Source organism: Typopeltis vanoorti, chromosome 1, assembly GCF_054136105.1.
Source record: "Typopeltis vanoorti isolate ZY-2024b chromosome 1, IOZ_Tvanoo_1.0, whole genome shotgun sequence".
Classification (NCBI taxonomy): domain Eukaryota; kingdom Metazoa; phylum Arthropoda; class Arachnida; order Uropygi; family Thelyphonidae; genus Typopeltis; species Typopeltis vanoorti.
The window spans coordinates 159,103,153-159,123,292 of NC_143549.1; the positions used below are offsets into that span (position 1 = coordinate 159,103,153).

The 20,140-nt window shown below is 37.6% G+C and overlaps 1 protein-coding gene across 1 annotated transcript in view; it reads right to left on the reverse strand.

Annotated features, from left to right (window-relative positions):
* Positions 1 to 20,140, reverse strand: part of LOC150110581 (uncharacterized) — an 851,360-nt gene that overhangs the window by 135,521 nt on the left and 695,699 nt on the right. The window contains 1 exon segment of the mRNA XM_090402114.1: positions 17,477 to 17,682. Within this exon segment, the coding sequence (XP_090258240.1) occupies positions 17,477 to 17,682 (206 nt within the window).

The window sequence follows — 20,140 nt, forward strand, 5'->3', positions numbered from 1 at the left end:
GTAAGTTGTATACCACGAGTGATCAAGAGGACACAATTTGGAGTAAAGTGGATGACAAACAATATTAAACAGGAATTGCATGCGAAAAAGAGGCTATGGAAGAGATATAAGGAGACAAGTGAAGAGAAGATGCATAAGGAGTATAAGACACAGGCCAGAAGGGTGACTAGTATGGTAAGGAAGATGAAACTGGAATATGAGAGGAGTTTAGCCCTAAGATCCAAAGTAAATTCTAGGGAATTTTTCAGATATCTGGCCACAAGGAGGAGAAATGACTGTGGAAGAATGATATTGAGGGATAAAAATGGGAATAGAGTGACTGATGCAGAGGACATAGTGGAATTGTTCAATGAACACTTTATTGGAGTATTTCATCCTGGAGGAGTCAGTTTTAATGCTAGAGGGATTGGGCAGGTTCGAGGTTTAGAGGTACAGGAGGAGAGTGTTTCAGATACTGAGTACTCTGGATGTCAGTAAAGCTTTGGGACTGGATGGTATTTCACCACGAGTTTTGAGAGAATGTGCTAGGGAACTGACAGTGCCTGTGACCTAGCTTTTCAATGAAAGTCTGGCTGCGGAAAAGGTGCCCATGGAATGGAAGGAAGGAAAGATAGTGCCATTGCATAAGGGCTGTAGCAGACTGGAAGTGTCTAATTATAGGCCTGTTTGTGTGTCATCAGTAGTTAGTAAAATCTTGGAGAATGTAGTGAAGGACCGTATACAGCATTGGGCAGATGAGGGTAATGTTATCTGTGAGAGTCAACATGCATTTGTGAAGGGGCACTCTTGTTTTAGCAATATACTAGTCTTTTATGATAAAGTTACAAGAGCATTAGATTAGGGAAAGGCATATACTGCAATTTTCTTAGACTTAGTGAAGGCATTTGACAGGGTGCCACATGATAAGCTGATATTTAAGTTGCAGCACATGGGTCTGGATGTCAGATTGGTCAACTTGATTCAGGATTGGCTGTCCGATAGGTATCAGAGAGTTGTGTATGGTGGGACAGTTTCAAGGAAGCAGAGGGTTAAAGTGGGGTCCCACAGGGCTCAATACTGGGACCTATATTGTTTAACCTTTATGTCAATGACATTGCCAATGGATTGCAAGGAGATATTCAGTTGTTTGCAGATGATGCAAAGCTGGGAACGATTATTAATAATAGTGCAGATGCGGCAGCCCTGTAAGAGGATTTGAATAAGCTAGATAGATGGGCAAATGAATGGGAGTCTCAGTTTAATGCAGCAAAATGTAAGGTCTTGAGGTTTGGGAAACATCGATGGTACACTGCATACTCTATGGGCAGAGTTATACTGGAAAGAAGTATGGAGACAAGAGGTCTGGGGTTGATGATTGATAGAAACCTGAAATTTAGGGAACATATTGCAAAGGTGGTGAAGGTAACACAGAGGATTGCTGCAATAATGAGAAGGACACCGACCTGCAGAGATAAGAGGGTTATCATTCCGTTGTATAAGACCATGATCAGACCACACTTGGACTATTGTTCTCAGATTTGGTCCACAGGATTTGAAGGGGATAAATTAACTGTGGAAAGGGTACAGAGGCGGATAACAAAAACAATTTTCAGGACTGTACAATGATAGTTATGATGATCGGCTGAGGGAATGTGGACTGCAGAGTTTGGTGGATAGAAGAAGGAGAGGTGATATGATTGAGACTTTTAAACTGTTGAGAGGTGATTACAGGGTTGAAACTGGGGGAGTTCTTTCGCTTGGTTGAACAGCAGGAAGGAGTGATGACAAGAGGCCATCCCTGGAAGTTACAAAAGGAAACTGTGAGCAAGAGGGTGAGGAGTGGTTTTTTTGCATGGAGGATGGTTGAACCATGGAATGCATTGCCTGATGGAGTGGTGAGAGCGAGAACAGACAATGAGTTCAAGGAGTGGTATGATAGACTTTGTGTTTCTTAGGGGGGGGGGGCTCCCCTTGATGAGTATTGATAGACTTTGTGTTTTTAGGAAGGACCTCCCATGATGAGTCTTTTGACTCAATGGAGGCTTGAATAATAATAATAATAATTTGAATTAGCTCTCTGAAACTTGCAAACCAGTAGAAATAAGATAAAGAGCTACTGAAGTGGGCAGGGTGGCAGATGCAATTGGAAATCTTCAAAATGAGCATAAATCTTGAATCAATCTATAGTTTATGTGTTTTTGAAAGTAGAACCTCAGGGACTTTACCTTGTAATAAGATCCCAGGGACAGTCCATGAAAGTCACTATAAATAAAGCCTTTTTTGAAATAATTTTCGCAAATGGGAATGTAAATATTCACAATTTGGCCTGTGATTTAATCAGTGATCCCAATTCTTTTTTAACGGTATTAAGAAGTATTGAACTGTATTAATGTACAATGGACTAGAGTCTAAGCTCTGCAAAAAAGCTGAAGAAGGAAAATATGTTGTATATACTTTTCAAAATGGAAAGATTTTAATTATTTCCTTGGGTATTCATTATATATATATGTATATAGCTACTCTTTGTCTTATTTTCCAATGGACTGAAAGTTTATTTTAAATATATATATATATATATATATACTGGAGAACTAAGTGGCTGGAAAAAGTTCAATTTTTGTTGTCAAGTAAATATTATTCTTTGCATAATCTTTTCCATAAGTATGTAAAATACATTAAAATAAATGGAATGCACATGCAGACTGAAATAAATATTTCTAAAAATAAGAAAAACAGGGAGGAAGAGAGAGAAAGAAAGCTTGACACAGATAAGCCAATAAATACCAAATTTATAACATTTATAAAAACCAAAATTTTTGATAAACAGACTGTACATGCCTTACAATTCTTCTTTTCTTCAAGGATTAGGCATTTGTCTATTACAGCTTCACTTCTTTCATTTTTTGGTGAACTGTTCATTCGATGATTTGTAGTCTCTATGAGCTGTAATTTTTAGATGATTTACCTTTCAATAAAGGTAAATCATCGATGAATTGCTAATTGACAAATTATTTTCAATTAATTGTTTTTCAATAGATTGCCTTCCAAGTAAACAATTCATCAAAAGACAATAAACCGTTTTCTGATGAATTGTTTTTGCCAAATTTTCTGTACATCATCTGCCTTGGTTTTAAGGAACTACTCAAATTGCAACAAATTTGGATGAAATTGCTTCAAATCTGGGAAATATTCATCCTGAGAACCCCAGCACAACAGCCCAGAACACCCACCCCAGACCACTAGGTTGCACTATTTAAGACTTTGTTGTTTTGCTTCAGTCACACTCACTCTACATAGTGCCAGCATACACACCTCAGTCCATTCATTGTCACCTAATGACGACAATTTAACTCTGCAAAAATACTGGAAATATTAATTAAAATTTTTTTACTAATTAATATATAGCACACAATAGTTAATTTCCTTAAGTAACATTATTATGAATAATCAATGTATAAGCCTTACTACCAGGAAGGAACAAGTATATTGAGTTGGATAAACATCCTTATTTTTTTCCTTATTATTAATTTTCCTAATTAATTAAAATTAATTTAGCCTTATTAATTTTTGATAGCACATGAGCATATGTGAAGCCTCTGGTTCAATGCAGGCTGCTTTATGTCCTCATTTATAGTCATTGTCACAAAAGATAGTAAAAAGTGGATATGTGCTATCCACACTCTCCACATTTTACTATTGGAGAAACTGTTGTTCAATGAAATAATAAATGTAAATAAAATAGTCAGGAAACTTAGATGTCTAGCTGTTGCATTAAAGCATGGATAAGTGAATTAAATTAAGAGGTGATAAGTGTAATGCCATACTCACTAAGAAAAAGGAAATGATAAGTTAGTAATAGTCCCAAGGACAGATCTAGTTGGTCAAGAAATAAAAGTGTAGAAAGACTGTGTGTGTGTGTTTGTGTGTGTGTGTGTGTGTGTGTGTGTGTGTGTGTGTGTGTGTGTGTGTGTGTGTGTGTGTGTGTGTGTGTGTGTGTGTGATTGAGGAATTGATTCTGGCTACTATTTGAATTTGTCATGTTTCAAGAATTACAGAATAGTCATCAGGCTGGTGGTTTTGCCATTAAATGTATACTCTAATGCCAGAAGCATCAGGAATAATGGCAAGGAGTCTCTTATTTAGACTGGAAATTTGGACAAATGAAAATGGCTGTGAACTCAGTGTTAGTAAGTGTAAAGTTATGCACTTTATCGTGATGCAATTACCAATGCCATATTATATTGGTGGGAGTAAGCTATGATGGAGGCTAGGGATCTTGGTATAATGGTGGATAGGAATTTGAAGTTCAAAGATCACATAGCAAAAATTGCAAATACAACTTAGAGGATAATTGCAATGCTGAAGCAAACCTTAACATGTAAGGATAAGGAAATCATTTTTCCTCTTTACAAGGTCTTGATTAGCCTGCACTTGGACGATTCGCACAGATTTGGTCTCCTGCATTCCAGGGGGATAAAGAAGTAAGGTGTGAGTGTTGCAAAGGAAAGTTACAAAGAAAAAAGAGAAATACAAGGGAATTATTAGTATTACTTCCAAGCCTCCATGGAACGAACACTAGTCCATTGCAATATTGCATTCACCACCTGTAATGAAAAACATTTACTTTTCATTTCCTTACTCATATGACCAATGTTAAGTTTCCAGGGACTAAATCTCAATCTATGCAATAATTCTCCTGTAGTTATCTGATAAGCACCACTCACCAGCTTATACATCTCAGCTTATAATCTGTCCTCAATATTCAGTGACCAGATCTGTGCACAGATCTGGTCACCTGGCTATATTATTATTATTATTACCCAAGACCTCATGGAGTCAAAGACTCATCTAGGAGGTCCTTTTATCCTACACACAGCTCATCATACCATGCTTTAAACGCACTCAAATTCTCTGCAGATTCCACACTCTCAGGCAAGGCATTCCAATCATTCACAATTCTGCATGAAAAAACCTGCTTCTCACTCCCCTACTCACACCCTCTTTATACAGTTTCCAGGGATGACCTCTGGTTCTCCCCTGATCTCCAGCTATTTTCTGTAGAACCTCTCTACCATTGATCCTATAACAACTCCTTACTAACTTGTAGGTCTCTATCATATCTCCCCTCCTCCTCCTGTCTACCAGACTCTGCAAGCTGCATCTTCTCAATCTTTCCTCATATTCGACATTCCAGAGGTCAGAAACTACCCTAGTCATTTGCCTCTGGACCCTTTCCAACATCTCTTCATCCTTCTGAAAACCAGGTGACCAAATCTGGGCACAATAGTCCATGTGTGCCCTAATCAAAGCCTTATACAATGGAATAAGAATCTCCCTACTTCTACAAGTCAGTGCCCTCTGCATCATTCACAGAAGCCTTTGTGTTGTCTTCACAATTTTGTCATGTGTTCCATAAATTTCAGATCCTTATCCACTATCATACCCAGATCTCTTATTTCCTCCACCTCCGACAATATATCCTCACCAAGCATAAATTCTGCATCCCATCCTTGTTTTCCAAAGTTTAAAACCTTACATTTTGCAACGTTGAACTCACATCCCCATTCCCGTGCCCAATCAATCAATTTATTCAAGTCTTCTTGTAAGGCCACAACATCTTCTCTACTCTTCATGGTTCGTCCCAACTTTGCATCATCTGCAAACAACTGGATATCTCCATCCAATATCATTAATATACAAGTTAAACAGCCCGTAAAGCAGACCCCTGAGGCACACCACTAGTAAGTATTTACTTTCCTTTTCCTGGATATCGCTTCCCCATACATAACTTGTTGATACTTATCAGATAGCCAGTCTCCAATCCAATACACCAATCTAATATCCAACCCAATTTGCTCTAGTTTGACTATCAGCTTATCATGTGTTAATCTATCAAAAGCCTTTGCAAAATCTAAGTATATTACTCTGTATCCTTCTTTTTTGTCCATGGAAGCAGTCTCCTTATTGTAATAGGTACATAGATTACTAAAAACGACCTACCTTTAGCAAATCCATGATGTCCACAAAAGATAATACCATTGTTGTCAACCCAATTCTGGATCCTAGTTCTCACAAGCTTCTCCAACAACTTAACACCTGACATACAGATAGGCCAATAGTTTGATGCTTGAGTTCTATCACCTCCTTTATGAAGTAGCACAATCTTGCCTTCCTTCCACTCTTTAGGAACTTGACCCAGTGCAAGACTCATATTAAAAAATATGTCAAGGCTGGCGTCAACTCCCTGGAATATTCCTTCAGAATACATGGTGATATATTATCAAGTCCCACAGCCTTATTTACATCTAGTTTGCTCAACTCCCCATACACCTCTTGTTCACTTACAGTCAGTCTCTCTTCCCCATCATCAACTGCTCTCAATCTCTCCATGAAGTCACATTCACAAGATTGAAAGACCTTTAAGAGTTATTGAAGAATATACTAATAAACAGAAATGAGGGAGTTATCATTCTAAGTTATAAAGCCTTGATATGACCACATTTAGATTTCTATGCTCAGGTCTGGTCACATGGATTTTTTGGAAATGAGGAAGTGGTACAGAGGAACCAGAAGTGAGGGAGTGAGCAAGATGGTGAGTGGTCTGTGTGTATGTTCCGTATGAGGAGAGATTGAGGTTTTGTGGATTACAAAAGTGGGTTGACAGGCAAAAAAAAAGAGGGCATATGAACTAACCCCACATCAATTCTATAAATTAAAGGACTTTATAAAATTGATGTGGGGGAAATATTTCGGTACTTGGCAGACATAAATAAAAGACAAGAGGTCATTTCTGGAAGTTGGGTAAGAATGTTGTGAGCAAGGGTATGGTGACCTGATTATTTGCATGGAAAGTAGTGAACACATGGAATGGGTTGTCTGAATCACTTAAGAGTGCTCTGTCTGTTAATGGTTTCAAGGAAAGGCACGATTAACATTGTGGAGAAAGTTTGGGTCTCATTATGATGAGTTCTAGGATTCCATGGTGTGCCCATGCAACAACAATAATAAAAATTTTGGTGAGCACTGAGATTGACTTTGGTTGATAATAGCAGGATTCTTTATTTCATCATTGATTTATTAGGGGAGGTCATGTTTCAGCAATCTGCTAATATACTGTAACAAGACGACAACTTCATTGGATAAGGTATATGAAAATACAGTGATATACTTGAATTTTTCAAAAACTTTGACATGAAATGCTAGTAACTAAACTGAAACAAATGGGATTTGATAATATTATAAAATCAGAAAAAACAAGTGACATATATAGGACTGGTTATAGAACTATCTTGTAAAAGTGAACTTCCGTGTTTATTTCAAAATGGCAGAAGTATCAGAAATAAGGAAGATGAAACTGTTTCACAAATTGAGTTTGTTCAACCCAAAATCCTTGTAATAAGTGAAACATGGTTGAATGAAGATGATATCCTAATGGGAATAGAAATGGAAGTGTACAGTATTTTTTATGATGACAGAAAGGACAAGAATAGAGGGAGGTGTGTGCTGATGATGGATAGCAGAAGAATTATGTCCACATAAACTAGACATGAAAGAGGAAAATAGTGGGAATGGCTCTGAGGCACTAGGAAGAGATACATAGTTGGATGTTGCTATAGGAGGTGATAAAGAAATGTATAAGCAACTCGGGTTAGTGAACAAGGGAGGATGGAATTTGATAGCATTTTGAAGAGATAGCATTTGGGAATTAGGAAAATGAATTTCTCATGTTTCTGAGAGACAACTATCACAGGTAGTATACAAGGAGGGCACACAAAAACTGAGAGTTTAGATCTGATCATTTTAGAGAATGAAATTGTGAGTGGGATTTTGTACTTCCCTCCAGTTGGTGAGAGTGATCATGAAGTGATCACCTGGGTGGTGGCTAGTCATATGAAAATTTCTATGAGGAAAGGATATATGTGGAAATACATTGCTGATGATTATAATAAGCTTAGGAGACAGCTTGGAGCTATAGCATATAAATGAGGAGTTGAACTGTAAGGAAATAAATGCTGCTTGGAAATTGACAAAGAAATACATAACAGCATCAGTTGTGTGACTGTATTCTCAATTCCTAAAGAGTGAATAACATAGGTGTGAAATAGATGAATGAGGAACTTAAGCATGAAATCTGGAAGAAGAAAGTACTTTGGAGACAGTATGAGATGAATAATGGTAACAATCAGTTGCGAAAATAGTATAAAGAACAGGCCAGAAATGTGACTCAGCTGTTACAGACAACAAAAGTGCAGTACAAGCAGAAATTAGCAAATCAGGCAAAGAAAAATCCTCAAGATTTTTCTTGGCCTGATGAAGTTGTCATCTTGGTCACAGAGAATTTTCTATGTAGCAAGTAGAAAGAAGAACGGTTATGGTAAGACGATGTTAATGAGTGAAAATGGGAGATTGGTAACTGCTGCAAAGGATAGTTGAGGTATTCTGTGAGCAGTTCATCTGGATGTTTCATCCTCAGTGTGAAATCAGAAGCTCAAGTGTAGAGAATGAAATGAGAGAAGATTTAATGGTGAGAAGAGCTATATGGAATTAAGTTAGATGTCAATAAGGCGATAGTAGTTAGCATCAGCCTTGACCTACCTGTTTAAGAGTCTTGAAACAGCACAAATACCAAAGAAGTGGAAGGAAGGCAAAATTGTTCCACTTCACAAAGGTGATGATAACCAAGGCAACAAATTACAGGCTAAACTGTATAATTGGAGTCATAGTTAAAGTATTGGAGAAGTTGGTGAGAAATAGGATACAAAAGTGAGTTGATAACAGTGGTAATCTTTGTGCTAGCCAGCGTTGGTGTGATAAGGGAGTTTTCGTTTTACCAACCTGCTTATGTACTATAACAAGATGATGAATATATTGAACAAGGGAGATGTACATACAGTAATATGCTCAAATTCTGCAAAGACTTTAGATAGACAGATTGCTACACCATAAGTTGGTCACTAAACTGAAGCAGATGTCACTGGATAACAGACTAGTGAATTGGACAAATGGCTGGCTCTAAGATAGGTATGAGCAAGTTGTGCTAGTGGGGGTGAGACTATATCAAAAGAAGGAAGTCATTACTTATGTGCCACACGGGTCTGTTTTGGGACCACTGTTATTTAATTTGTATATTAATGATATTGGGATAACTGGTCCTATACAACTATTTACAGATGAATGAAAAAGGGGAGAGTGATGAGGAATCAAGCATATGTTGTGGTCTTACAGAGGATTTGAATAGATTGTGTGAGTGGACAACAGTATGGTACTTTCAATTCAATGTTGAAAAGTGTAAGGGTCTGAAATTTGATAGTCAGGAATCAGATGCAAAGCATACACTTGGTGAGGAAATTTTATTACCATTATTACCCCAAGACCTCATGGAGTCAAAGACTCATCTGGGAGGTCCTTTTATCACACACATACACAGCTCATCATACTGTGTCTTAAACACACTCAAACTCCTTGCAGACACCACACACTCAGGCAAGGCATTCCAATCATTTACAATTCTGCATGAAAAAACCTGCTTCTCACTCCCCTACTCACACCCTCTTTATACAGTTTCCAGGGATGACCTCTGGTTCTCCCCCTTTCTCCTACTATTTTCTGTAGAACTTCTCCAGCATTGATCCTATAACAACCCCTTACTAACTTGTAGGTCTCTATCATATCTCCCCTCTTCCTCCTGTCCACCACTCTGCAAATTACATCTTCTCAATCTTTCCTCATACTCGACATTCCAGAGGTTAGAAAGTACCTTAGTCAATTGCCTTTGGACCCATTCCAACATCTCTTCGTCCTTCTGAAAACCAGGTGACCAAATCTGGGCACAATAGTCCATGTGTGGCCTAATCAAAGCCTTATACAATGGAATAAGAATCTCCCTACTTCTACACGTCAATGTCCTCTGCATCATTCCCAGAAGCCTTTGTGCTGTCTTCACAATTTTGGCGATGTGTACTCTAAATTTCAGATCCTTATCCACTATCACCCCAAGATCTCTCTACCTCCAACAATATATCCTCACCAAGCATAAATTCTGCATCCCATCATTGTTTTCCAAATTTTAAAACCTTACATTTTGCAACATTGAACTTACATCCCCATTTCCGTGCCCAATCTCTCAATTTATTCAAGTCTTCTTGTAAGGCCACAACATCTTCTCTACTCTTCATGGTTCATCCCAACTTTGCATCATCTGCAAACATCCTCCTTTTGGAGGAAGTTGAAGAGATAAGAGACCTTGAAGTGGTGGTAGACAAGAATCTGAAGTTCAGAGGTCACATACCAGCTATGAAAACATCACACTTACATTAAGGGAATGAAGCAGAGGAGATCATAACCAACAAAAAATAAGAAGTTTGATTCCATTGCATAAGTACTCGATCAGGCCTCATATGGACATTATACATAGCTTTGGTTCCCTAGTCTTCACGGTGATGAGGATATATTGGAAAGGGTCCAGAAAAGACTAACTAAGGTGGTAACTGGATTTTGGGATGTGGGATATGAGGACAGATTGAGAAGTACAGTTTGCAAAGCCTTGTGAATAGGAAGAAGAGAGGGGATATGATTGAGACATTTAAGTTGGTAAAGGGTTCTTACCATGTTAATAGCAAAGAAATTTTTCATACAAAGAGAGAGAAGGAGTAGAACAAAGTGTTTTACTCCTTCTCTCTTTTACTTGCAGGCAGTATAAGGAGGGTATGAGCAGGGAGAGAAGGAGAAGGTTCTTTTCACGGAGAGTGGCTGGTGAGAGGAATTCACTGACTGGCACTGTGGTGAATACAGATACAATGAATGAGTTTATTTATTGTATCTGCATTCATTGTACATTGTAATGTACAATGCTTACAGAAAATTATGCAGAGAGAGACATATCAGTACAAAATATGTACATCATGAACCATGATGCATCACTCACAATGTCATAACCATGTTTAGCACGAAGTGACTCAGGAGTTCTTGAGGTAAGGCCTTGTTTGTTTTTCTGGAAGGGAATTTTGAGCAGCAATGCATCTCCCTATTTAGTCATAAATGTGTTCTATGGGGGGTTGAGATATGGGGAGCATGCTGGCCACTTGATTTAATAAATATCCTTGGTCTCCAGAAGTATCTTCACTGCTCATGTACGATGCGTGGCATTGTCATTCATAAAAACAAAGTCTTTGCCTACAGCACCATGGAACAATTGAACATGATATTGCAGATCTTCATTGCAATATTATTCACCAGTTATAGTTCCTTTTTTCCAGCACTTCTAGCGCTCAGTGAGGCCATTAAGAATAATACTTCTCCACACCATGACCCCAGCAGCACCTTATCCATCCCTTTCAAGGACATCCTTGTGATGGTAAGCAGTACTACTTTCACGCTGGATCAAGTGTAATCTAGAATTGGAAGAAAGACTAAAACGACTCTCATCTGTAAATAGTATGTTAGCCCATTGGTGTCTTGTTCAATTTTTTTTTTAATACAACACCACTGAAAACATGCTCTGTGATGAGGTGTGGATAAAGGGATGAAGACTATAGGCCTTGGGGTGTAGAGGCCATCTTGTCATAGACATCTTGCTGCAGTTTGTCGAGATATCCATGTACCTGTGCTTGAATGGAGCCAACATGCAATGTGACCCGACTTGGTGCGACAATTATGTTTTACTGTTATAACCAAAAAGGACAACATCTTAGCAAATATCTGGAACAAATCTTAAATGCTACTCAGAGCATGGATTCAATGCTATGTGAGATTCCAAAGTCTCTGGCAATATAAGTAATTCTGCTGCCTTCTTCAAGTTTTCCAATAATTCTTCCCTGCATGAAATAATTACATACTAACTTTGAGAAATTACAAGACAATCAAGTTTACAACTTTATTTCTTCATGAAAAAAAATTCCAAGCACCATTCGCTTTGTGCAGTCTTTTGCCTTTTATCCTGTTAAGTGCTACCACGTGACCCGTTCTGGCACAATTCGAAAATTTGAATGTGTACCTGCTTTCTACTCAAAATCATCAGTTATATATGAATCATATATATCTGCAAATTCAGATAAATATGATTTATCTGAATTTGCAGATAAATCATATTTAATCTTTGTAATCTTCAGAAACAGTGTTCGTCATCAAGTTTTGGACACCAACATAATAATAATAAGAATTAGTGAGTTGGATGATTGGCTTTCAGATAGGAATAAGTGCATTGTGTTTGAAGGATGTGGTATCTCAAAAGAGGAAGGACCTCCCTCCAGTACTCACTAGTGTAGTACTGGAGGGAGGTCTGTCTTGTCACCATTATTTTTTAATATGTGCGTTAATGATATTGGGACAGACTGAAATGGAGATATGCCGTGTTTGCTGATAATGCAAATTTGGGAAGAACTATGAGGAGTAGAGGAGATGATGTGGCTTTAAATGAGGATCTGAAGAGGATGATTGGCTTTCACATGCATTATTGAGTGGACCAGTGATGGAACTATCAGTTCCATCACTGGTCCAAATGTTGCAAAGTGCAAGGTCTTGAAATTTGGTAAAAACAGTTGAGATATAGTGTATACAATTAGTGGAGGAATTCTAAAGAAGGTGGAAGAGATGACAGATGAGTGATGGTGGAGAGACTTGAGACAGAGACAGTGTAATTTGGGCAGTTAAGGTGGACTGTAATGTTGAAGCTTCAGTTTAGTTTTCAAAAATAGGGGATCTGGTCTAGTTATCTACAGGTGATCATGCAAGTCATTTATATTGGAAATTTATGCGATGGATGTATGTGGATGTGAAAGTGATTTTTTGGAAGGATTTTTGTATGTGCATATGGTTTTTTTTTTTTTTTTTTTTTTTTGCTGGTTATGATATTTTATCTGTTTTCTAATTTTTGATGGAATTAATTTTTATGGGAGTTTTTTTTTTATTTTTTTATTGCAGTGACAATATGATCATTTGTTGTGCTTTTCATGGTTTGAACTGGGAATAGTGAAACAGGGAGTAAAGACATAGAGTGAGATGACAGAGACTCTTAGGCATATAGAGCAAGACCAGTCGCATTGCGATAACATAGCCTCAACAGTGCCTCCCACACACACACACCAAACCTATCTCACCCCTTCCAGGCACCAGCTGGCAGAGTATCTACCAGATTATGTGACAGCTAATCAGGATGTCTGACATATTACCATCAAGTTCAAGGCCTGGTAATATCTGACAGCTACCCTGAAACTATTTTATTGCTGTACCCTTGAAATTAGTCTCCTTAGCTCAGTCATTATGGATGACGACCTTTTGTTGGTAAGACCTGGGTTTGATTCCCATCAGTGATGTGAGGAACCTTTATTTGGTCTCTTTCCACTAAAGGTGAGTTAGCCAGGGGTTTTTTTTTCAACTGGAAACTTGGGTTTTTCGTCCCACCAGAACAGGCAAACCAGCCCATGAACACATGCTTCTACAGACATAGGACACCTCCAGGAATAAGGAGTAATCAATCTATTCTGCAGGATGATTTCAGTTCTGACTGCCTAGATGGTAAAATGTGTGGGTCTATGCGTGAGCATAAATTAGGATAGGATCTTGAAATTAAGGAGGTTTTGGGTCTCTAAGAATATGAAGGACATCATTCGCACTGCATGGAAAAGTGTTAGGGAAGCTGGAACCCATGCTGAAGTTAACCAAACATGGCAAATGCACAGTGGCCATGTTAGGGCTCTAATAAGTAGGGTGCGAATAGTTTACCAGGTGACAAAGGTCATTTACTACCTAATGTGTCTAGTTATCATTTTCTTTAATGAAGAAGATATCCAAAATTTTGCATCAGAAATGATCTCCGAGCATTCCATCTGAGTTATACAACATACTGAATATCACGATTACACTGTTAGATCTGAAATAGGCGACTTCAAATTTTACATGACGTCACCATTCCAGAATCTAACAATCAACAAAAAAAAAAAACATATATATGCATACTTATCTTTTAGCGCAGTGTAACCATGTTTTTTTTTGTAATAACATCTTGCACGATAAACTGTGAATTATGTGAATTTAAATTAATATATCTATATGTCTAGCATGAATGTAAGTCAGAAAAAAGGGGCAGATATGAGAGAAATCATTAGTGAAATATTATAAATGAAAGAATGCATATTATTCAGCAACATAGGGCAAAGATCGCCCTAATACTATAAGAGCAGCGTAAGCACCCGTGGGCATCACATCTGAGAAGACATTATGATGCATACGTTCTCGGAAACAAGAAGTCCCGTATGTTGATCGGTGAAGTTACCCAGCCTGAGACCAATGGGTGAGACGATAAAAGAAATTCAAACTCGGAAAGGTGGCGCTCTATGGGAGCGTATAAAACCCACGACACGAAAGTAAATCACCCCATTTTTTCTTGTTCCTGCATTTCACTTCGTGTGCTCCAGGAGTTCATCGCAGTTCAGCTCTCATTTTTGAGGGCTGACTTATCAAAAGTTCCGGCATGACACCGCAGCAGATTTCAGCAAGATCAACCGTAGGCCGTCAATGAGAAGGTCATCGACGTAAAACCCTAGCAGAGAGATAGCGCCCAGCTCAGAAGAGCATGTGTAACCCACGTGGCGATAAGATCGAGACAACCAGAGTCGAAACAAAGAAGGAGGGATGGAAGAAAACCGATAAAGAATAGATAAGTACTCTCACTTGTTCTAACCCCTTTTGAGAATTGACTAACAGTGTTAAGAGAATGCATCTTAAAATCTGTAATGGAAGAAAGAGTGAAGAACTAAGATTTATGTAAATGACTATGCTTTTGAAATGAACTTTAAGAACTTTCAGTTAGATAGAGATTCTGTCGTAATTAATCTGAGAGAGATTATTTATGTGCTGAAATGCCTTAATGTCCAATTGAGCTGTAATTAAGAATGTATTATACGTTGAGTTATTGAATTTGCTAACATTTTGAAGTCAATGCATAATTGTTTTAAGAGTGAGAGGGTGAGAGAAAGGGAGAAGATTAAATTAGAATTGATAACTACTTTAACTTGTATGGCATTATATAATGACTTTAATAAATATTTTGGTTCCTTACTTACATGTGTTTCTGATCATGATGACTGACCATGACCCTTCGTAAAACTTCGAACCTGTGATCGTGTGTGCGGGAATACCCCAATTGAAAGTAGTAGGGCACGACTGCAAATAAAATAAGCCAGAGAACCCAAGGCTTCTATGAATTCAATTAACATTATTAGTGGCACCTGATATTCTATGATTACCCTAAAGTCTGAGTTTATCTCTAACCTTAAGGCCCAGGCTGGCGCAGATAAAAAATAAATTTTGCCTGAGTGACCAGGATAACTCATGGAATTCAGGGAACAGGTAATTTCTGGTGGCCCTTAAAAGGTTAAATTATGTAAGAAAAGGTATAAACGAAGCGAGACATAACGATAAGACTAAAATTAATGAAGATCACATAACAATGACGCAACCGACTTAAGAAAGAGGTACATGTGATAGAATTTTATATAGCAGCTGAAGTAGGAAAGGATAAAGTTAATTATATTGCCTCGATATATCAATATCAGAGATATACGAACCAACAACACTTACACCACTACCTGTTATGGAATTACATGCAATACTTTCACATACTGCATTCTGCTCCTCCACAAGCATCAACTTTCATTTCTGCTTGCCAAGTAAATTTGACTAATTGCTTTTGGCCTATATTTTCATGTGGTCATGTGTTTGAAATAACTCTTTATTGGCTTTAAGAAAATGCTGCATATTTTGATATACTACCTGTAGATGATATCATACTAGATCACATGCAATATAATTTTTCATATTTTCCCTGTTTTTCATTTTGCTCAGTTGTAAGATTAGAAATGTAGTCAGAAAAAAACAAAAATTAAATATACTCAGATAATGCAGTGGTGTAGCTAGAGCTTTTGCTGCCTGGGGCAGCCCCTCTCAATACAGACCAAAAATACTATGAAAAGGTAAAACGACGTATGGGGAAATAAATTAAAACACTGTGTTTATTTTTGAAGCATAACTGTAATTTCAACATTCTAAAATGTTATTTTTCTTGCTTTTCTGTTAGCAAAATCATCGATGACATTGGCAAAGTCTATTTCATAGTAATGTAGGTAATTCTTAATCAATTTTATTTTGAAAAACTCCTCTCACAACTACCAACACATGTGGCAATTGTGAGGAAAATTCGCAGTAGTATTGCATTATTTGGAACTAGGTTCTCGAGACTGTATTTTAGAATTAACTGCAAAAGTTCAAAAAGGTTCAAAGTGCCGCCTGGGGGGACCCCCCCAGCTATGCCACTGAGATAATGGAAGAAGTTTAAAAGTCAAGAGCATAAAAAAAAAAATCTAATCTTGATCGAAAGAAATACAGTAGAAAATAACATATAGCAATTATTAATTACTAAGATAAGCCGAAAGGCTATTTTACCTCTTAGGAGCTGGGTTTTACATTATGAGAGAATATTAATGTTAGTGACGGATCTTGCTCCACCTATGCATGGAGTTGCCCTGGTGTTGTACTACCCAATTGATCATTTACACTTGGGCTCGCTAATAGTTTTATCGGCATGAAACTCTATGGATTTCGATCCAAGTTTCGGACCCGGCTATAAAATTAAAGGGATTTACCATCTCCCTTTCAATTAACAAATTCACCAATAAAATAGCCTTTCGGCTTATCTTAGTAATTAACAATAATTTACAATATAGGAGTGCACCACTTCAGCAATTCGATAGTAGAGGTATGTACGTTTGTGTTCACTTAAAAACCTTGATATTCCAGGTCTACCTACTCACTGATGAGACCTCAAAAAAGGTTGAAACCGGTCTGGGTAGTGACCTCTTCTCATAATGTAAAACAATATATATACATCTCTTAGGAGCTGGGTTTTACATTATGAGAGAATATTAAAGTTAGTGATGGATCTTGCTCCACCTTTGCATGGAGTTGCCCTGATGTTGTACTACCCAATTGATCATTTACACTTGGGCTCGCCAATAGTTTTTTTGGCATGAATAACTCTATGGATACAATCCGAGTTTCGGACCCGGCTATAAAATAAAACGGGATTTACCATCTCCCTTTCAATTAACATATAGCAATTGTATTGAATATTAATATCACATTGCAGAGGAAATTGTCATGATCTGGAAGACTATTCCTATTCACTGCAAATTCTAAAACTTAAAAATGCACTCATTACATGCATTTAACAATACTAGTTTATCGATATATTTAAAGAGGTCAGTATTAATCCTTCGGCACAGAGTCAAACCATGCTCTAAACATCATCAAGGTGCAAACAGTTAATGAAATGCAAGACATGCAACTGTACTAATTACTATGTGTTTCTGTGTGGCAAATACTGGGTGAGGCTATCTAATAAATACTAAGTAACTTTTTGTAATTCGTGACGGTAGCGCAGGGTAAACTGCATGCTCAATACATAGTGCATGAAACTTTGCTGAGGGGTTAAACTTAGTCATACTTCTTTCCACTCTGTTCGACCACAATCCATTGATAGACCACCATCTTTTCCACGCAGGCGAGCTTTTCTACCAGAAGCAGATGTGTCATGTTCATCATTTGCCTGTGGGAGTTCAAGACCTTCCTCTTCCCATTTGGAATATATAAATAATGTTGAAAGAGGAAGTGCCATGTTTTGTGGATTCCTAAGTCTTACATGACGGTAGCCTATAGAAAGGAATATTAGAGTCAATAAAATCTCATATGTATAGTAATTACAAATTAAAACACCAAATAGAAAAAAAGTGAAGTAATTATATCCATGAATATTTATTTGTTGTAATAGGTTTCACGGTATAAAAAGAACACAGATGGTTAAGAAAATAACTATTTATTAACTTAAAAGCTAATTTCGCTGGTATTATATCCAGCATCTTCAGAGCACACAACACAAAGTTTGTTACAAGGGCAAGACAACCACAATCCGGTGTAACAGTGGGGACAGTATAAGTGATTGCAGCGTGCAACACAAGACTAAAGTCCTAATATGGCGCCATCTAGGTTAAAAAAAAAAAAAAAAAAAAAAATTCAAAGTTTTGAAATAGTAGTCCAAATGATAAAAAATAAAAGTAATAAATATTAATTTGGTCTTAGGATGACTGTCTCCCAAATCTTTGGTAGATTTATACAGCTATACTTGTTAAGGTTTGGAGTATGTTTCAAGGCTTCTGTTGATTCCAGGAACAACCTCTCTGACTTGTAGCTTCTGTGCATTACTTTTGTTTCTTTCCAATTGATCCTGTGTGCAGGGGGTATCCAAAGTATGGTCTGCCAGACCCGACTTACCATAGCGAAAGTGTCGGATATATTTTTTGTGTTCACTGGGGCGGATGTCCACATTTCTTCCTGTCTGTCCGTAGTAGGCTTGATGGCAAGAACAGGGTACTTCATAGACACCTGGATGTGATAAAGGAGTGCATTTGTCCTTAGGTGAACGGATGAGAGTTGCTAATTTTATATAAGGTTTAAATACTGTGCGTAACTGGTGTTTGTTAAGCACCCTAGATATCTTTTCAGATGTGCCTTTAATGTATGGGATGGTGATGGTTTTGTTGTAGTCTTCTGTGGTAGATAGAGGGGATTTATGGGTAGCATTTAGTATGTTATCTATTTTACGGGGATTATAACCATTGTTTAAGAAGGTTTGACGTAGGTGAGAAAGTTCAGCAGTGAGAGCAATGTCATTGGAACAGATTGCTCTAGCTCTATCGTTAGTGTTTTTAAGATACCATATTGTTGAGAAGGGTGATGGTGTGATTGTTTGTGTAAGTATCTCCCTGTATGTGTGGGTTTTCTGTAAACAGAAAATGATAAGGAACTTTCTGGAAGACGTGTGATCAGCATGTCCAAGAAAGGCAGGCAGTCATTGGCTTCTAGTTCCATTGTAAAGTGGATTTTAGGATGCTGGCTATTTAGATGCACTAAAAATGTATTCAATGTGTCTGAGCCATGTGGCCAAATGGCAAACACATCGTCAACATAGCATAGCCAGAGACTAGGTTTGAGAGTGGCTGTGTTGATAGCTAATTTTTCCAGATGTTCTATGTAGAAGTTGGCTAAGGGGGGAGAAAGAGGTGAACCCATAGCTGTCCCATCTAACTGTTTGTATATTTTCCCTTTCCATGTAAAATAACCTGCCTGTACTGTGAATTTAAATAGCTGGAATATATCTGGGGGAAATTGTGAATTTAGTAAGTTAAGTGTTTCAATCAGTGGTACTTTTTATATTATCTGTGTTCTTTTTATACCGTGAAACCTATTACAACATGTCTGACGAACACATAAGCCTATCCACGTGTATGAATATTTATTTATTTATGCTTATGGCTTCATGAAACTGCTAAGTGAAAAGTACAATCACAATTTCCAGAAACAAATGATGAAAATCTTAACATATAAAAGTTCATTACATAAAAGACACAACCTGCTTTCTAAGTCTTTCCTTTTTTTTTAAAATAAAGCAAAAGTAATTTGTCATAATCAAGCCAGGGACAATTATCGCCCTGCTGCACCAAGTATGACAAGGCTGCATTTTGCATTTTCTCACAACAGTGTTGCATTTTCTCACAACACTCCACAACATAAAAGTAGCTGTATCCGAGGTTTAAGTAGAGAGCAGTTGTGTCTTGTGTGAGAAAACTTGATCCATTAGAGGAGGCCCATTTCACATTGTATCATCATCTTCTAACATGAGGAGGAGTTCTGCTGATACTATGACGAGGACTATGAGAGTGACTATGAGAATAACATCTTTGTGGTGAGATGGGACCGTGATCTTCTGTTTCCTCCATAACCACTGCCACCACCATACCAACTACAGGTCAAGGTCCAGGCTGGAAAGTCAATTCAAAGCCTCATCCGTCACCTTGTGGATGTCCTGTAGGGCAGCGCTTCTCAAACTGTGGGCCATGGTCCCCTTGGGGGCCATAGGTTTTGTTGAGGGGAGGGGGGGGGCATGAAATAATGAAAGATTTTTTTTAATCTTTTAAGACTAAGTAGATTTTTTTTTTATCTTAAATGAAACATATTTAATTTTTATTATTTATTATTTCTTTTGTTATTTTTTATATTTTAATGGAAAAAAATCACACATTGATGCGGGTTCACAAATTTTGCTTCCTGCATA